This window comes from Trichomonas vaginalis, chromosome VI (assembly GCF_026262505.1).
Source record: "Trichomonas vaginalis G3 chromosome VI, whole genome shotgun sequence".
In the NCBI taxonomy this organism is placed as follows: Eukaryota; Parabasalia; order Trichomonadida; family Trichomonadidae; genus Trichomonas; species Trichomonas vaginalis.
In genome coordinates this window covers 8172225-8192008 of record NC_067208.1, presented here as the reverse complement: position 1 = coordinate 8192008, position 19784 = coordinate 8172225, and the positions used below count along the sequence as shown (strand labels likewise).

Here is a 19784-nt window from a genome sequence, read left to right as displayed (position 1 = left end):
TCTTTTCCTCTATCCTAACCTACGTACGCAATACATATTTAATTAAGAAAACACTTGACCAAAAAAATCTCCAAGGACAATCGAATTACAAAATTTTCTTCTTCTTTCAATTTTAAGGATGGTCAAAGAAGAAGCGTCCTCACGTTAAGATAAGGAAATCCAGATGTTTATATTTATATTTTAGAAGTTATGGTGTCATATACCCATGCAACAATACCATTTTATCAAATTTGATCTGGCAAACTTTTTTTCCTTTTTTCACTCCTTGAAGAAAGATTTAAATTTCAACCATTGTAAATTCACTATATTTACTGTTTACATATTGCTATGTGCTAAGAATTGGCACAGCTGTATCATTTAAACAATAATTGAAATGTAAAAAAATATATATAAAGTTTAGAATTGTTTTATAGATAAAAAAAAGAGAAAAAATTTAAACTAAATTATATTTCTATTTTTGTTTTTTGATTTCTTCCTCTAACTTACTCTCGTATTCTTTGCGTTGACGATCGCGAACAGATTGTTGACGGTTAAGTTGTTGTGTCTTAACTTGTGCAGAAAGCATAGATGACATCATTTCTGAGAAACCGAACTTGTAGTATTCGGATGGCATCAAATCATCATCGTTAGTAACATATGTATCAAGAGAATCAACAACAGTTTGTGAAACAAGATGTGAGTTCTTCTCGTTAGATTTCTTGAGGAAGTACCAAAGTAAGATCTTCTCAAAAACAAAGCAAAATGCAACATCAATAAGACACAACAAAATCAACTGAAGTTGGAACTTGAATGTTGGAAATTCTGCAAGTTGTAACCATTTGTTAAGACCGGGGAAGACATTGAACATGCAGATGATGTTCAATAAAATGGTGGCCATGAAACCAAAGATCAATGACTTGTTCTCTGAGAACGACTGCATGAATGGCGCACCGGTGTAGTTGCAGCAGAAACTCATGGTGTCCATAGTTGTGTAGACTAAGTAAATAGCAGTGTTCAAAAGTGTTGGTTCGAACTTAGATCGTGTGTTCAATGTATCGTGTTTGTAACCGACGGCGAAGACTAATGAGTGTGTCAAGTGGAGAATAACTAAGTGGACAAACCATTGAATGAAGATGGAACTAAGAAGGTAGATGTTGAACTGACCTGGAATAGGACGTAATGAACTAAGCTGACGTCTTGGTTTAGCCCATGCCATGGAGATAGAAACAAGACTTGTGATGATGCCTGAAAATGTAAGAAGATGATCGGATGCACGGACATTCTCAAGATTCAAGATTGTAAGGTGATAACACTCTAAAACAACTTTGATCGCACATTGTTTGAACATGTCTGTAGTCGATGTCAATGTTGCACGACCAAAGCGAATGATGTCGATAACTGCGGTAACTGTGCCTCGCTTAGAAACAAATGGAGCAGCAATAGAAGCTGCACCTAAACTGCTGCGATAGCCCATCTGTGATGAGAAATCTGTCATCATCTTTTCCATACTATTCTGTGTATTATTATTTTGATTGTTCTCATTATTATTTTGTTGATTTTGATTCTGTGGTTGTGTTTGTGTTTGTTGTTGTTGGTTTTGTTTGGATTCGGATTTGTCATCATCAGAAATAAGACCAACACCAACATGAGCGTTCTTGATAGCACCAACATCGTTAGTGCCATCACCACACATCAATGTAACATGACCAAGTTTGTTGAGTGTGATGATGATGCGAAGTTTCTGTTGTGGTGACATACGTGAGAAAATGTTGCATTTAGAAACAACAGATGCAAAATCTTCTTCAGAAAGATGTTCAAGAGCAGAACCTGTGTAAACAAGTTCTCGATCTTCATTAGATGTTGTTTCAAGAACATTGCCAAATTCATCAATAGTTTCAAATTGACCATCAGAATAATCATGGATCTCTAAGTGACGGTCAAACATGTGCAAACGCTTCGCAACATGTGCAGCTGTAAGAGCAGCATCGCCGGTGATGATGATAACACGGTGTTGGCTCTTTAATAATTCAACAACAGTGTCTTCTGAGCCACGCTTCAATGGTGCATCGAAAATTGCAAAGCCTGCAAAAATAAAGTTCTTCTCGATGTCATCGCGTTTAGCAGTGGATGGATCGTAGTTGAATTCAAGAATCCTGTAGCCAAGAACAAGGACACGGCAACCTTGACGAGCATATTTAAGATATGCCTGTTTGTAATCACTTGGAACTGTTGTTAATAGTGGTTGGACTGCTTCTGGAGCTCCTTTGATAACTGCAATAGGTTGTGTTCGACCTGAAACATTGCAAACAACGGTCATACGCTTAAGTTCGGATGAGAAATGATATTCCTTGATTGGTGTAATAGAAATATCGCCATATGTAGCACTCTTGTCACTGTTCAGTTTGAAATGCATCTGTTGGAATGCGGCTGATTCAAGTGAATCACCAATGAGCTTGCCGTACTTGCCACGGATGAGTGAGTGGCAACCACCAACAACCCACATGGATTCAACTGGCATTTCTGATGGTGATGAGAAGTAGTTGCCTTTGATTGTCTTGTTCTTTGGTGCAGCGGGTGCATTAAGTGTGTCGACACCAACAAGTTTGTACTCTTCTGATGTGAGTGTGCCCGTCTTATCGAAACAACATGTTGTGATACCACCGGCAAGTTGGATTCGGTATGGTTCTGTTGTATAGATGTCGAGTTTAGCAAGTGAATTGACTGATGTGTTGATCTGCATAGAAATAGATGTCTGAAGATCGGGTGGAGCTGCTTTAGTGAAAATCATAAGAGAATTGACAATCAAACGGAAGATGGTGCTGTCGGAATCTGTCTTAGCTGAGAAGTAGTAGTACAATGTAGCAATAACTGAGACACTGGACAATAAACCAAGGATTTTGTATGAATCTCGGAACTTAGTCTGATCGTACTGTGAACCAAACATAATAGTACGAAGAAGACGACCTTGTGCACTACCAAAGCCTGTGGAGATAGCATAGCAAAGTGTGCCTTCTTCGGGTAACGTTTTATCTTTGGCTGAAATGATCTGTTCGATACGAGTACCACCGAAGATAATATGACGACGGTGTTTCTCTGTGTTCAATGTTGTGTCTAATGGAAGACCATCAACAGTGTCTTTCAATTGTGGGGTAGATTCACCAGTAAGCATAGCTTCGTTGACAACGGCACGACCTTTGAGGATAACAAGATCACATGGAGCGTTGATTTCGTTTGGAATAAGGACAAGATCACCTGGAACAATTTTATCCGATAACATCTTCTTCCATTTCCTATCTCTGTAGACGTTGACTGCAATAGGAACAAGGTCAGCACCACGGAGATCTGTGTAGTTTGCATGGAATGTCTTGATATTGGAGTACTCCATGAAAATAAGTTGGGCCATGTAGACAAGAGGAGTCGTAAAGTATTCATCGAGAAGGAGGATGATGCAGTTGAAGAATTGGAAGAAAATAAATGGAGATTTGAGGTTTTCAAATAAAAGTGTTGACATTGATGGGATCGGTAGCTTATATTGGTTCAGGCCATAGTATTCTTCTCTCTTTGTGGCTTCTGCGGATGAAAGTCCTTTAGCACCCAAATAATCTTGTATCTGGAGTTTCGTTGGATATTGTAACGAAACGAATTGACAATCTTTATACTCGCGCTTCTTTTGCTGGAAATAGACGTAAGATGGCTTTCCACGGACATATTCAACAATACCTGGAAGACCTTTGTGTGGATCTGGATGAAATGCAACATGTGTTGCTGTTTTTTCGGTTGCCTTATCATAGTGCAAATATTCATTCCATTTTGGTAACCAATATGAAAGAATTAAGAAAATAGTGTGAATTAAAACGACAAAAACGGGTAATAATACAATAAATGCGTGTGGTTCTAATGCTTTAGCATCAACGTGATCGAAAATAAACGCGAATGAACTGTTGGATGGATTATCTGGCTCTTCGTAAATCCAATGTTTATCAATTAAGGTATACGCTGGATAGAAGATCAAGGAATAGATAATAACAAATGGAACAATATCTAACCTAGAGAATAATGGCTTCTTTGTGACAAAGTTGTACTCTAAAGGCATGTTTTTATAATTTGGTTTGACAAAAAATTATGAGACTTGTTTAGCAAATGAATGTTTTCATCAATATTTAGAATAATAATTTAGTAGCAAATAAGAATGATTCATAAAATTACCTTGTTATGCTAGTAAATTTTTTATTGATCATTTTAATTTGGCCATTTCATCGTGGAACTCATGAACATACAATGTATTATACATATGAATTCTTAACAATACTGTCAAATTACTCAAATTAGTATCATGTGTGAAGAAAATTTTGTAATTGCTATTACAGTTCAAAAAATGCTACATACTAAACATAAAGATTCTATAAAATCATTTAACCAACAAGTTATTTATATTAAAACAAATATGAATTTCAAATCAAAAATCGCATCCATTGCATTTAATAAATTGAGAATAAAATTGTCATGTACTGCATATCTCAATAGGATATTATTCAGTTAACATAAAAATCGAAGATTCTAAATTATTCAAAGCATAGGATACTTCGATTTCTTATAGTAAGTAATCGAAAAGAGACAATAAGCATATATAAGGATGAGTTAGGTTTTACATTCATTGGCCAAAAAAATAAATAATTTTACTGAGAAGAATAGTCGCGGAAAACCTTATTCATGAGTAAATTAAACTCGTTAACATCTAATACACCATTCTTATCCTTGTCAAACTGGCGAAGATATGTTTCGGCTTGACCAGTAGATACGCGTTGTCCAAGTTTAGAGAAAATGGAAGAAATTTCATTGACAGAGATTGTGCCAGAATGGTCTAAATCACAGGCTTCGAAGAGTTTCTTGATTGTATGATCGTGGATTGTGGCAAAACGTGTGTTTGGCATATCTCCGTAAATGGATAAGAATTGTTCTAATGAAATGTTCTTATCCTGTGGGATACCAATGATTGTATAGAAACAAACGGATGCAGCTAACGGCAATTTTCCTTTGAAGCCGAGTTTTTGGAAAAGGAGAGAAAATTCTTTGAAGTCAAGAGCTCCACTCTTATCCTTATCAATTCTGTTGAAGAATTCAGTTAATGACTTTGCAACAGCACTCATAGAACTATCACCGTCACCTTTTAACAATATTTTTTTTCAAATTCTGTATTTGAGATAAAAATTAAAGCTTTTATACATTTTTCATTATTTAATTAATATTATGGATATTACATACAATTACATTTTCTGATCTTTTCTGAAAATTGAAAGCAACGTTTTCTATTTTTTGTGACCGCGTGGCCTTTCGATTTTATTCAGAAGAATTAAACCTTTTATTCTACATAGCCAATATAACGAAAGAGGCAACTAGCATGATACGTATATTTCGTCGATAAATGCCTCCTATTAGAATACGATCATTTTTACCAGATTGACTATATGATGTACCTGAGCGTTCTTACATTAAGCATATGCCACAAAGATCTATCCGATCATCGATGAGCTTTAACTTTTGTTATTTAAATTTTATTGAACCTGCAAACTGTTTTAATATGTGTATGCGCCATAAAATGAAGATAATCACAGGTTTACCTGTAAATTTTAATAAAAGATATATTTTTTAAATTAAATATTGTCTTATTATGATTCCAAATGATATTTCTACCTTAAAATGCTATATTTTTCATTAGAATATCGATAACAGGTGTAAGAAGTATCCAGCGGCTCGTAAACATATATAGAAAGAGATTCTTAGAAAATAGAATATTAAAAGAACTGTAATTGATCTATACTGAAAAATTTAAGTATATTCTCCAAAAGATTTAAGCTATTGGATGAAATTAACATTTGAAAATTGTTTTTAATAGGGATTTATTACTACTTGAATGGAACAGCTTGTATTGATTTGGTAACTTATTCCAAATAGCCATGGCACCAATCCATTAATGAAAAGTGTATTTACGCAAGATGAACTTATAGATCTTTATGGTTGGATAGATACAATACCATTATCCAGAAAAAAGAGGAACTTAGCAAGAGACTTTTCAGATGCAGTATTAATGGCCGAAGTAGTGAATCATTTTTATCCAAAATCCGTTGATCTTTTCAATTATCAACAGGGATTACGTGTCGATACAAAAATTTACAACTGGACATATCTTAATGAAAAAGTTCTCAAAAAATTACATTTTCCTCTTGATACTCAAACAATCACAGAATTAGCTAACTCAACTCCAGGAACTATTGAAAGAGTTTTATGGAATTTTAGAGATTTAGTCGATTGCAAACCAGAAGAAAACGAAAAACCATACTTCATTGACTCTGACTCAGATCTTGACAGAGATCCAGTTGAACAATATACAGAATCGCAATCTTTTCAAGATAGAAAACTTCTCGAACAAAAAATTGCAGAATGTGAAGAACATGAAGAATATATTTCATTACTTGAAAATAAAATCGAAAAATTAGAACAACTAATTAAGCTTAAAGATGCTAAGATTGCTAAATTAACACGTCAACTTGAGAAAAGACAATAAGCTTTGGCAATTACAAGAGTCTTGATTTACAATTTTCCGAAAGATTGAAAATATTAGTACTTTACAAATTAGTAAGCATGAAAGAATCTTATCATGCAATAATTATTACATTTATTACTTATGTTTTTGTTTTCATTGAATAAAATGTTTTCATTTTTGAAACAATGTCATGAATCATATAAGGTATGAGATGGATATGAGATTGGAAAAGTCTGAATCAAGATTTGAGATTAATATTTATGAACAATTGTCTTAACATTATGATCGATAAAAATTTTTAGTTGTAAATAGTACATGTATATATTCCATTAACAAGTTTATTCAATAATTATTTAAAAATTGTGATTTAATTATCGAAAGATATTATAAAACAAATGTTATGTGAAGGGACTTTAGCTCACCTGGGAGAGCGTGCGACTGAAGATCGCAAGGTACGTGGTTCAAGTCCGCGAAGCCCCAAAATTTTTCTTTTTCCATTTTCAAGATACATTTTTCAAGGAAAATTTAGAACTATATTTTTTTATAAGTATGAAATAAGAGTTTCCTGTATCACAATATATAGAAGTTCAATTATTTGATTATCTAAACATATTACCCTGAATTCAAATTTATTTTTTTTTTATTCTGGTCATAATTACAAGAGAAGACTCAATAATTATGATCTACAACATCATTCAACTTAAATTTGAGATCATTATCTCAAGTTATATGATAATATTTCCGGAGTATTTGAAATACTTGCTTTGCTAACACTTACAGTGGATCATTGAATATTATTGCAATAGTAACTATTTCATTGATGGGCAGAATTTTTGAGCCAACATTACAATTGTTTGAGTTAAGTTCTGTATCACCGATACATTTATACATTTTTATGGTCTCCAAATAAGGCAATTCGTTTTTTATAAAGAGTCAAATAGAAATCTTTATTCAGATATTAAATCATTTGGTTTGTTGTTAATAAATAACTTGTTATATGATTATCTATATTCTTTGTTATTATCTTACGAACACAGAAATAAACAATAAATGCAGCTATAGCAACAATGCAAATGATCATTATTATAAATCCTGCTAATCTTATTTTGCTATAATATTGAGTATTGTACCCATGCCAAATCAACAATCCAGTGATTTTATAATAGCCATCATCCTGGATATCCTTCCAGACATTTGAAGAATTAAATTCGATTTCAGTTCCGTTAAATTCAATTGTTTCATTAAATTTAACAGGAATTTTGTTTCCAAATTTTATCTTTGTCAGATTATTACAACCAACAAAAATATTTGTTGATAAAACATTAACTGTTTCCAACGAAGTCAACAATAATTTAGTTAATGATGAGCACTTGTAAAAGTGATAATCTCCTTCAAACTTTGTTACTGATGATAAGGATACTTCACTTAAACTCATGCATTGACAGAAAGTTCCATTTTTGAGAACTTTTAGCTTTGAAAATTCAATGGATTTCAATTTTTCGCAATTCGATAAGATTTCAATTCCTGTTTCTTCAACGTTTGGGGCATCTAGTTTCATTAAGTTTTTGTCATTCATGAATGCTTTGTCATGAATTGTTCTCAAGTTCGGAAAGCTAATTTCAGTCAGACTGAAACAAAATGAAAAACAATTTTCTTCCAATATTGAGACATATGGAAGAGAAATTGATTTGAGATTAGTACAATGAGAGAAAGTATCTTTTGGAACTAAATCTAATAAATCAAATGAAACAGACTCTAAATTGCTGCAAAAAGCAAAACATTCTTGCCCAATGCTTGTCACTTTTGGTCCTTTGACATTTGTCAATTTTTTGAATGAACTGAAAGTTTTTGGACCTATTTTGGTTGTATCTCTTAAAATAACTTCTTCAGTAACAGAAACATCATTAAATGATTCTTCGGTTATCTCGTCGATATCAAGAAGTGTTATCTTTTTGACGGAAAATTTCGAATTTGACAAAAAATCAATATTTTTACCTAATGTCAGATTTTCAATTTCTTGACATGAAAAATCTTCATAAGATTCTAAATTTAACAAGACTAATTCATTGATAATTTTTCCAGATAAATCTTGTTTCTTCAATGTCGTTACTTTTTCAAGTTTTATTTTTGTCAATTTTGCGCAATTTGACAAAGCATTTTGGCCGACCAAATTACAGTTTGGAGCTGATATTTCCTCAACAGATTTTCCTGAGAAAGTTTCTTCTGAGATTGTTTCAACCTTTGGCATAGAAATTTTGACGAAATCAATACCAACAAAATCATCTTTCTTGACACTTTTTATTGATGTCAAAACAAAATTTGTCACAGTGAAAGTCAAATTTAAACTTAAATTAGAGTTCAAATATGAACTGCCAAAAGTGAACTCATCTATATGGCCGACAGTAATGTTTGTGTGCTTTTCAAGTAGAGGTGCATAAATTTTGGTGAAATTTTGATTTGGATTTGCAATTATTCCAATTTCAGTGCAAACTGGTAAATAAAGGCTTTTAATTGATGGATTATCATCAAATACGTAATTTCCAACAAATTTGCATTTAGGGAAGCTGAAATCTTGTATTCTTAACTCGCGAAGACAATTATTATTGAGAATTTCGACATTTTGGAATGAAATTGTCTTGAGATTTGAGCATGTGAGGAATGCATTCTCACCTATTGCAGTTACGCCATCAGCAATGAATGTTTCTATGTATTGATAAAAAATCATAAAATCTTTAGGAATCATTCCTGTAAATGACTCTGGAGCGATGTAAACGTATGATACTTGTGGCAATACTGAGTTATTGATCTGATCAATTTCAAGATCGCCTTTGATAATTGTTACATTTCGAACTTGAAACGGTAAAAATGGACAAAGAAAGGACATATGCGTAAAATTGTCACCTTCACAGTATTGTCCATCAACGTATGCATGTAATTGGTATTCAATTTTGCCGAGGCAAAGTAATGATAAAAACATTTTATTTAAAGTGTTTTTATGACATGCGTTTGTTTGAGAGATGTAATTACATGATTATTTTAAGTATGGTTCATGAATGAAATGGGATGCCAATTGGCATTAAAATTTAAATCGCTGATTGAACATGTAATTCTATTCTCACAACCATACTTATGCTTGTCTGTTATGATATTTCAGTGAGTTCACTTATGATATATAACAGAGACATATTACTCATGTAATGATCATATTCTTGAAAAGTGACATTTTGGAGAAATTCATTACAATAATGCCTAAGGCAGAAAATTTATAAAATTTGAAGGAAATGAGAGGAATTTAAAAAAAAGGTAGTGGGGCTTCCAGGCGCGTTGCGCCCTCTAGCCCTGAAGATGTTTAGTATAAATGAAGTTTTTATTCGGAGGGCTTCCAGGCGCGTTGCGCCCTCTAGCCCCGAAGATGTTTAGTATAAATGAAGTTTTTATTCGGAAAATTGTTAGTCTTCTGGGTCGAAAACATTATATAATGTGTCGCTTTTCACAAATTATATATGTTTTCATGTTTTGTCACTTTTCTGTCACTTTTCGGGTAAAAACATTTTTATTATTATATATAAATGAATTTTACAAAACCGCCGTTACCGTTCTTTGAAAATAAGAGTAGATGTAAAGATATTATATTGAGAGAACTTAAGAAACTACCGAATGGTCTAACATTTGTAGATTTGCTCGGTGGAAGTTTCTATATATCCCATTTATGTCATACCGTATTTCCTGACTCAAAGATTATATGCAATGACTTCGACAACTATATGAACCGTCTCAAACATATTCCAGACACAAACAATATATTGAAAGAGTTAAAAGAAAAGATACCTATAGGTAAGATGGAACGTATACCATTAGATAAGAAAAATATTGTGAGAGAGGTTTTGAAAAAAGCAGAATATATAGACTGGGATAGTATATCTGCTAGACTATTATATAGTGGTGCTATAAGAGTTCATGACATTGAAACACTTATGTCAAAAGTTTTATATCTTAACTATACAAATGTTTTCAAAGAGGACATAGAAAAATATATTGAGGGTATAGAGTTTGTGAGATGTCGTTGGACAGAGTTGTATGAAAAATATAAAGACAAGGAAAATGTTTTCTTTATAGTGGACCCGCCGTTCTATAACACATGGGATTTTCAATACCAAGTAGACTGGACTTTGAGAGACTCTTTAGAAACTTTAGACGTTATACATAACCATCCATGCTTTTACTTTACATCCGATAAAAGTGGTTTGGAAACCGTTATGAGATGGTTAGAGGACATACATGACTATGAGTTTATATATGACAAGATAGAATATGAGAGAGGTCCTATAAACAGGAGAAAGTGTCACAATAAAGAAATTTTATTAGTAAGTAAATGTGGTTTGAAATAGGACTACTTGTTTTAGGTTTTTTCCATTGTGTCATTTATTTATTTGACGTGGCAGAAAAGTACAGAGAATATGAAGATGAACCAATGCCTGCAAATGTTCAGTATATGTACTCGTAAGAGATATTTTTATCTAATATTAAATGGACGCACAGAACTTAGCGAATGCACAGCAACCTGGACAACCAAACCCAGAGAATATTCCAAATGAAGTTAGAATACAAACTGCAATGGCAAACTATGGTCAAGTGCCAACAGATGTACAAATGCAAACTGCCATGTCAAATGACGCTGCGTTAGGTTTGCCACCATGGTATGCAAATATGAGATGGAAAGAGTTTTATACAAACCCTGAAGTGGGATATAAACAACTTTATGCAGATGACGCGAACACAGGAGTTGACCCAGAATATGTTTTCTACCAGAGGAGAAACAGAATGTATGAGCTCCAGTTAAAGAATGCTATGGAACTCAACAGGAAACGTAAGAGACTAGGCGGACATTAGATTTTTACTACTAGTAAAATGGGTTTCTTCAGTAGTATTGGAAACTTCTTCAGAAGAGTTGGAAGAGGTATATGGAATGGAATAAAATCTGTCGGAAAAGGAATTTGGAACGGTGTCAAAAATATTGGTAAAAGAGTAGGTCAGTTTGTTGGTATTATACCTAAAGACCCTGAACCAGAAGAACAAGTTCCTGTTATACAACAGCCTGAACCTGCACCACAGTCTAGTTGGCAACCAAATCCAACACCTCAACCGTATTAAAAAATTATATTTTTACCGTTCGATAGTAGTTGTATATGAAACTAAGTTCTAAGTAAAACGCATGGTATAATGGAATTATTCTTTTTCTTCCATCTGTAGTAAACCATACTTGAAAGTCTGAAATACTTCCACTTGGTGGTTCGTATAACTTTGTAGGTTTTTCGTAAAAGTCATTTGCCAAGCATAAGAAAGAGTTTTGGGCGCCAGAAAATGAAGCATGAACAATAATAGCATCTTGGTCGAAAATATTTTCATATGTTCCATTAGGGTTTTCGACTTCATAATAGTCCGGGTTTACTGGATATGCTGCAGGCTGATTTAACATCCTCATAAATCTATACCATGCCAAGTTGTTATATTTTGTAGAAATATAAACGTTTTCTCCAAGGTCTTCTATTTTATTGATTTTAACAGTTGCATTTTTCCTGTCATAAATAATATCGAGATGGTATTCTCCTTCGTCAATGTTATACTGGTTTGCATATTCAATATAGATATCGTTTATTTTTTCTTGAAAAGCTTGAAGAGTTGTTTCTAAGTTTATAAGCAAACTAACTTGTAAAAGTTTTCCCTGTTCAAATTTCTCATACATACGTTTTTCTTTGTTATAGTATCGAACTTCAAAACCGACCGTAAATGGGAAACCATGTATGGCTTCTGAAATGAACTTCATTCTACGAAAGCCAATAGCTTTTGTGACGGATGGGTCTCTTAACCATCTTAATGGGTAGTCAAAACGATAGCCTTCATGCTTTACGGTATCTGTCTCAAACTTTTGACCGACATTAGTAAAAAGTTCATCTAATGGTTTAGTTGTAGCAACTCTAGAATTTTCTTTTTCTATTGGAAGCATATTTTATCTATAATAAAAATGTCAAATGAAACAGCGTCTATGAGAGAAATACAACACAACCGACAACTCATTATGCAAGCTCTAAATAAGAACACAACAAACCTTTCAAACTATTCTAAGATATCTGAGTCATTGAAAGAAGGAAACTTAAAACTGACATTAAACCCTTTAACAGATGAGTTTCTATTTCAAGACAAGAAGAACAATACTGTCTGTATAAATCCAACAAAAGGAACTTTAAACGAGAAACCTATAAATGAACTTCTTTTGAAAGCAGATGTTGACAACAAAGCTGACAAAGAATATGTAGACGATGCAATAGCAAAAGAAGAAGAAAGAGCTAACAATGCTTATGCAACAAAAGAACATACTCATCCTGAACTAGCAGACAAAACATATGTTGACAATAAAATGTCAAGTGAAGTGACAAGAGCTGAAAACGAATATTCTAAAAAGACTCATATACATTATATTAACCAAATACCAAGTCTTAAGGAAACATTAGAGACAAAAGCAGATAAGACTCATACGCATTCTATATCTGATATTACAAACTTACAAGAAACCTTAAACAGGAAAAGTGACGTTGGACATACACATTCTATATCTGATATTACAAACTTACAAGAAACCTTAAACAGGAAAAGTGCCGTTGGACATACACATACCATTGCAAATATTACAAACTTACAAGAAACCTTAAACAGGAAAAGTGACGTTGGACATACACATTCTATATCTGATATTACAAACTTACAAGAAACCTTAAACAGGAAAAGTGACGTTGGACATACACATACATCTTCTGAAATAACAGACTTAAACGTTAGCCTTGAAAAGAAAGCAGATAAAACATATGTCAATGAAATATACCAAAGTTTGATAGGAACAAAAAATATTGAAACTATTGTTGGTGACTTTTCTGTCAATGAAGAAAATAAATATTTTAGATGGCAGTTGGTACAGTCCTTAAAAAATGGTACACGGCATAAACTCATTCCGAAAAATAACAATGAAATGTATGTAAGCTATAAAAAGAATGATGGTACACAAGTTAAAGTTCCATTAGACAACAACTGCTACTTAAACTTATATGGAGACGAACAAAAGAAATATTTAAGAGTTTATGAAATGGCAGATATGACATTGCCTGACCCAGCTCCAGCACCACATTATTATGACTATGGAGATGACGACAGAACACCACGTGTAGATGAACAAAAGCTAACATTATATTTAGATTATTATAGATATAAAAGATATAATGCAATAGAAAAAACGAGAATAGTATATTATTATACAGATGACAGAAATAAATATTATAGTCAAAATTTTACCTACCCTGAAAACATAAGATTATATTATAAAAAATATTCTGACACAAACCAGAAGAAACCTGAAATAGCTGCACTATATTTTAAGTTCAAAAAAGACAATCCTATAATATCTCATATGTTTGATTTAATGAACCCAGTAGGTTCTATTTATACATCTATGGATGCAAGAGGTCCTCAAGTAATGTTTGGTGTTGGTGCATGGGAACAAATAGTCGACAGGTTTTTGTATTGTGCAAACTCTTCAAAGGAAACAGGTGGAAGTAAAACAATTTCAGGTGAAAATTTACCTGCACACGGTCATTACATAGATTTAAGTACATCTCAAGCAGGTTGGCATAAGCATAGATATTGGGATTGGTCAGGAATGACAAAAGGTAAAGGATATGATGTTAAAGACGAGGTTAAGTTTGCTATAAATTGTTACTGGAGTGACACTCAGGGAGAAGGAAACCATACACATTTCGTTTCAGGATATACACAAACAACGGGACAAAGTAAAGAATACATGCCACCTTACATGACAGTTTACGCATGGTATAGAATTGCTTAGTCGTCATTTCAACTCTTTAGCATATTCGTCAGGAGTTGTCTTATATTTGTTAGGAACTGTCTTTGAAAGTATACCACCTTGAACTTTGACAAGTTTGAAACGAGGTCTGGCAATAGTAGTTTTATCTTCTGCTTGCAGTGTGTACATTTTGCCATGTTTGCCTAAAACTTCATAATATTCTCTTGTATACTTTCTTCTATTTTTACGAACACGAATGTGAGTACCTGTCGGGTTCCCATTGTTGTCATAGTCAATAGTATTTTCATATGGGTCGCGTTTAGGTATTTCTATTTTTACTTTGTCACCTTTCTGAAGTTTGAAGCCCGGCATTCTTTCTTGTTTGTCTCTTTTGACTAAATTATTAAATATATAGTCTTTCTCTAAGTCAGGGTTGTTTTTCATTTCTTCGGGGGAGTGGTTTTCCAAACCTTTTTGTTTACGGTTATTGTAAATATTTAAAACTTGTCTCATCTTTGCCATGGAGAAGTGTCTATATTTGTCGTCATATGACATTTCATTTGCTTCACCACCTTGTGGTTGGTTTAAGTCTCTTAACATTTTTATACAACCGTCAATGACACCAAGAGCAGAATGGTTTTGGTCGACAATGAAATATTGGTTTACATTTTTTGAACGCAGATAGTTTTTAATATCATCTGATTTGAAAGAACTTTCACAGTCAGATGTCAGTTTTGTTGGATGGTATTTGTCAACGAATATTGTCAAAGCAGTTTTCACATCTAAAATATTTTTGGACCATAATGGTATGGCTTCACAGTATCTTGTGTTTTGACCAACAAATATTAACCAGTATGGAGGTCCATCTGTTCTAACTCTCGGAATGTTTTCCAAGATATCCATAAACCAAGCATTTGGTGTTGAACTAAAGATTTTTATCATGAGTGCTTTCTTTGTCGCTTTAGAAACATAGGGGTCCTTGTTTGGATTCGTCATTTTTTACCCTATAAGAAATGGGTTTATTTGGCGCATTAGCAGGAATTGCATCCAGATTTTTGCCCGCAGTGGGAACAATAGCCAGAGGTGTATTTGGAGTTGGAAGGAAGATTTTGAGTACATTAGGTATACTTAAAGAGAAAGCACAACCTATTATACAAACTGTACAGAAAGGTTGGGATGTAGCACGAGATGCAACAAATCTTATTCCAAATCCTGAAACAAGAGGAAAAGTTCAAGGATGGATGGACAATGTAGGAAGACAAGCAGGAAACTATTATAACAAAGCAAATGACTACTATAACCAAGCAGGACACTATATGGACCAAGGTGAAAGATTCTTTAACAGAGGATATAACCATGCACAACAGTGGGTAAACAATAACCAACCTCAACCGCCTCAAACGTGGGGAATGTAAATTTTTTTATTGGGATGAAATGAACAATGCAGCATTGAGACAAATGAGTTCAAGATGGATTTGTCGGCTTCCAGCATTTACACCACGTGTTTGTAAAGTTCTTCCTATACCTCAGGAAGTTTTAGACCGACTTAAAAAACCCAAACAACCAGTTGAAAACAAACCAAACTAATTTTTTTTACTGAGATGAAATGAACAATGCAGCTTTAAACAGAATAAGTCATGGAAGACCACCTTTTACACCACGTGTTTGTAAAGTTCTTCCTATACCTCAGGAAGTTTTAGACCGACTTAAAAAACCTAAACAACCAGTTGAAAACAAACCAAACTAAAATTTTTTACTGAGATGAAATGACCGAAGAAGTTGAAACGGTAGATTTGACACCACAAACAAAAAGTTCAGAACCATTGTCAAAACCTGTCAAAGAACTTACAGATGAAGAGAAAAATTCAATAATAGAAAGTGCCAGGTCTGGAAATACAAACCCTAACTATAAAGTCACTTTTCATAGAAATGGAACGGCTAGTATCTCAAAAAAGAAACAGACTCTCACAAATAAAATATTGAAGTCTGAAGGAGCTTTCGAGACAACATATGGAAAAGTTTACTTCACTGACCAACAGTTCATTATAGAACATCTCATTGACTTAGAGTCGAAATATTCTAAACTTTACAACAAACACAAAAAGTTGAAAGGAAAACAAAAACAAATGGCATATGATATTTATGAAGATGTTGACGACACAACTGTTCCTGCAAGTGAAGTAAAGTCAGAGGAACCGAAAAGTGACGAAAAACCGATAGAAGAAGAAAAACCAAAAACTGAAGATAAACCAAAACCAAAGTTTAGTTTCCAAACTAAACCAAGTCAACCTTCATTAGCTGGTATGGGTTGGCGTCAAAGACTTATGACAGCAGGCGGTTATGTAAAGTAAAGAAAAAAATATTTTTTTATTTTTATAAAAAATGCCCCCATATAGAATGGATAGAAAGTCTGCTAGAATAAAAGCAGAGTTGCAAAGATATGGTTGGAGAGTTTCGAAGAATTTTAAATATAGGAAGGGAAGACCCATAAAAGTCTATGACAAATTGTCTGGTCTTCGCTACGAAATGGATTTGGAAACAGCACGTGCCAATTATCCAAAACAGACTAGAGAGGTTAGAAGAAGAACGTCTTATGGACATGCCTTTCGATGTTAGTGAACCTCAAGTTGAAGGACACGACGGCTTTGCCAGATTCTACTGGAAACATGACGAACAATTGCATCCTTTGAGAAGGAAAAAAGGAAAAGGTGAAGACGCACATGCTCCCATGGAAAGAACAAGATATGCATATGAAAAGTATCGTGAAGTTAGAAGTCAAATTACATCTGGTCGAACCTTTACAGTAAACTTTGACGAAGGAAAGAACAAAGAAGGCTTCATGGGTGTACTTGCTGCCATACAAGACGGAAATAAGAAAGGACACAATCTCAGATTGACCATAACAGATTTGGATGGTCACATTTACTATGCACATGGCAATGAACAAACAGCCGCAAAACTTCTTGACGCTTTCAAGACTACAAAGAGAGAACAAATGGTTGACTCCGACTCAGACATTTTGAATACAATTGAAGGAATTGCAAGTGTCAAGTTCGAATGGTACCAACCTAACCCTCAAGCAGTCAGACAACATGCTGGATACTTCCCGTTCATAAATAAGTCTGACATTGACTTGACAAGGTATGGAATTTACAATTCAATTGAAACAATTGTCAATGAACCTTGCATTCTTACATGTCTTAGGAACTCTGGTCTTGTTACAGATGAGAAGATGAAGTATCTTGAGTCATGTGTGAAGACAAGGTACATTCTCAGAGGTCAATTGGCAAAAATTGCACCGTTGGCAAATGTCAATATCCGAGTCAACATACCTACAGCTAAAGGTTCTTCACATGACGACTATGTTGTTGACAAAGACTTACCATGGTTGAAGATTGTAATTGTCCACAACCACTTCATGTTGAACGAAAGTCTTACAAACCCATTCTTTGGTAAAAGTAAGTGCAACATTGTCAGAGCTGTAAACATTCTTTTCGAGAAAGGTTTGTTGGAACCAATTCCAGATGACAAGCTGACAGAAAGTTTTGTACCAAAAGACGAAACAAACTTTCATTGTTAGCAAGACCAAAAGTTGTTCCAGACAAAGTTCTAGTACAAAAGAAGTACACAGTTCCACAAGGGGTTGGTATGTTCGGATACCAACCTGAACCAGAAGAACTTCCAATGAGGTTGCAAGAACTTCAAGATGCTATAAACAAACTTCCATTGAGACATCCAATTGACGTCAAATTGTATTGGAGAGCATCTGAGTTAGGTCAGAAGGTTTTATATGAAACAGGTTGCTTCGACGATGTTTATGAGATAACAGGAGAAGTTTCTCAGAAGATAAGAGACTCACTTGAATTTCCACAAACTGGACCAATTGGTTGCGACAAGTTCGACTCAGATGAAAAGATATACTATGTCGACCTTAACGCTGCATACATGAGGTTTGTCCAATATATTCCGACTGGAATTCCAAACGAAGATGTGAGTTCCCGGAAGGAACTATACAGTTGGAAAAGTCATACAACAACTGTATGATATTAGGAAAGCTTCAAACCCCAAACTTGCAATGACACTCAAATCGCTTATGAATTCGACATGGGGATATTCCATTAAGAAACCTCAAGAGATGAAGAGTAAACATTATGAGAAGGTCGACAACTTTGTTGAAAGGTTTTCTCCTTTTGTTTTGAAGTCTCGTAAACGAAAAAGGGGATTTGACTCCGTCAAATCCCCGCTCGCAAAAAGTGGACTTTACATGTCAAATTTTATATGCATGTAATGTCCACTTTTATGAGTTTTAGGAAGGAATTGGAAGCCATGAGTTACTGACATTTCATCAGTATCTCATAGCCTCCAATTCCTTCTAGAAAGTGTCCAAACTTTGGGTTAATTGCAAACTATTAACCCAAAGTTTGGACACTTTCAAGTGGAGATGGAAGGCTTTGGGGTATATATTAATACAATATACCTCAAAGCCTTCCATCTCCACTACAAATGGGAGAAACTTTGTCCGAATAGTTTAACATTCGGACAAAGTTTCTCCATCTTTCAATGTAATTGCTACCTGTGAGGTACTGACTTGAAGTCAGTGCTTCACAGGTAGCAATATCCAAAAATTTAAAAACATTTTATCAGTTCGTTAAAGAACTAGAGCCTCCTAGGTACTGAACCAGAATCAGTGCCTAGGGGACTCTAGTGATCTATATAAATCTGAGAAACTTTGAGGAAATTGTTCGACATTTCCTCAAAGTTTCTCAGCAATTTAGCGAGGAATGTTCGTTATCGTGTAGATATTTATAATATATACATGATAACAAACATTCCCCGCTAAAAGATGTAAAATCTTATAAGAAATAATTGCAAAAGAATAACAAATTGCAACAAATTTTATATGAAACTGAACCTTATGAGGTAGTGATTCAAGATCACCGCCTCATAAGATTCAGTTTCAATCTCAAGTATCTCAAAAGTAAGGCTCTATTTTTGCCATGTAAAGTGTCACTTTACTGTCAAACCGTTTTTATCGTTTTCGTTTACAACAGAAGTACGAATTCACTCAAGGTCAAAGTGGCTTAGTAACCACATTAAAACCTATTGTCGAACATTGGTCTTACCCTCAGTTCGCAAAGGCAGTCCTTGACAACTACAACAAATTCTTCTCCGAAGTCAAATCCAAAGTGAAGGTTTACTATGAGAACATTGACGCACTCATGACGAACGAAGAAGGATACAACAAACTCATTGAAATGGGAATGGTCGGTGAAAAGATGGGCTGTTTTAAGCTAGATAAGGTATTTTCCGAAGTTCATGTAATATCGAAAAGGAAATATTGGGGCATACTTGAAGACGGCACAGAAATAAAACATTGCATGAAATAAAAAATTTATTTTTAAAAAAGTGACATTT

General features: G+C 34.0%; 10 protein-coding genes and 1 non-coding gene across 11 annotated transcripts, besides 2 other annotated features; 7 read left to right on the top strand and 4 right to left on the bottom strand.

Annotated features, from left to right (window-relative positions):
* Nucleotides 1–390: 390 nt before the first annotated feature.
* On the bottom strand, nucleotides 391–4094 carry TVAGG3_0827410 (cation-transporting ATPase-related family; the record flags this gene model as incomplete). The annotated part of the gene is made up of 1 exon (XM_001315507.2): nucleotides 452–4072. One exon carries the CDS (start codon nucleotides 4070–4072, stop codon nucleotides 452–454), a length of 3621 nt encoding a protein of 1206 aa, XP_001315542.1.
* A 507-nt stretch (nucleotides 4095–4601) lies between these two features.
* TVAGG3_0827400 (EF-hand family) lies at nucleotides 4602–5139 on the bottom strand (the record flags this gene model as incomplete). The annotated part of the gene is made up of 1 exon (XM_001315508.2): nucleotides 4656–5126. The coding sequence occupies one exon, from the start codon at nucleotides 5124–5126 to the stop codon at nucleotides 4656–4658; it is 471 nt and encodes a 156-aa protein (XP_001315543.1).
* A 160-nt stretch (nucleotides 5140–5299) lies between these two features.
* Nucleotides 5300–6629, top strand: TVAGG3_0827390 (sperm protein CH-like domain-containing protein; the record flags this gene model as incomplete). The annotated part of the gene is made up of 1 exon (XM_001315509.1): nucleotides 5951–6541. One exon carries the CDS (start codon nucleotides 5951–5953, stop codon nucleotides 6539–6541), a length of 591 nt encoding a protein of 196 aa, XP_001315544.1.
* A 298-nt stretch (nucleotides 6630–6927) lies between these two features.
* On the top strand, nucleotides 6928–7000 carry TVAGG3_0827380. Its single transcript has one exon. It is a non-coding gene; the product is annotated as a tRNA-Phe (tRNA).
* A 478-nt stretch (nucleotides 7001–7478) lies between these two features.
* On the bottom strand, nucleotides 7479–9690 carry TVAGG3_0827370 (ribonuclease inhibitor domain-containing protein; the record flags this gene model as incomplete). Its single annotated transcript, XM_001315510.2, has 1 exon — nucleotides 7479–9497. The coding sequence occupies one exon, from the start codon at nucleotides 9495–9497 to the stop codon at nucleotides 7479–7481; it is 2019 nt and encodes a 672-aa protein (XP_001315545.1).
* Nucleotides 9691–9809: 119 nt separating this feature from the next.
* Nucleotides 9810–19784: part of a mobile genetic element that runs on past the window's edge.
* Nucleotides 11048–11410, top strand: TVAGG3_0827360 (uncharacterized protein; the record flags this gene model as incomplete). The annotated part of the gene is made up of 1 exon (XM_001315511.1): nucleotides 11048–11410. One exon carries the CDS (start codon nucleotides 11048–11050, stop codon nucleotides 11408–11410), a length of 363 nt encoding a protein of 120 aa, XP_001315546.1.
* TVAGG3_0827350 (serine threonine-protein phosphatase family) lies at nucleotides 11429–11671 on the top strand (the record flags this gene model as incomplete). Its single annotated transcript, XM_001315512.1, has 1 exon — nucleotides 11429–11671. The coding sequence occupies one exon, from the start codon at nucleotides 11429–11431 to the stop codon at nucleotides 11669–11671; it is 243 nt and encodes an 80-aa protein (XP_001315547.1).
* On the bottom strand, nucleotides 11676–12524 carry TVAGG3_0827340 (uncharacterized protein; the record flags this gene model as incomplete). The annotated part of the gene is made up of 1 exon (XM_001315513.1): nucleotides 11676–12524. The coding sequence occupies one exon, from the start codon at nucleotides 12522–12524 to the stop codon at nucleotides 11676–11678; it is 849 nt and encodes a 282-aa protein (XP_001315548.1).
* On the top strand, nucleotides 12543–14411 carry TVAGG3_0827330 (phage tail repeat-like family; the record flags this gene model as incomplete). Its single annotated transcript, XM_051248334.1, has 1 exon — nucleotides 12543–14411. One exon carries the CDS (start codon nucleotides 12543–12545, stop codon nucleotides 14409–14411), a length of 1869 nt encoding a protein of 622 aa, XP_051083809.1.
* On the top strand, nucleotides 15383–15784 carry TVAGG3_0827320 (uncharacterized protein; the record flags this gene model as incomplete). Its single annotated transcript, XM_051248333.1, has 1 exon — nucleotides 15383–15784. The coding sequence occupies one exon, from the start codon at nucleotides 15383–15385 to the stop codon at nucleotides 15782–15784; it is 402 nt and encodes a 133-aa protein (XP_051083808.1).
* Nucleotides 16136–16720, top strand: TVAGG3_0827310 (phage tail repeat-like family; the record flags this gene model as incomplete). Its single annotated transcript, XM_051248332.1, has 1 exon — nucleotides 16136–16720. One exon carries the CDS (start codon nucleotides 16136–16138, stop codon nucleotides 16718–16720), a length of 585 nt encoding a protein of 194 aa, XP_051083807.1.
* Nucleotides 18571–19419: a mobile genetic element.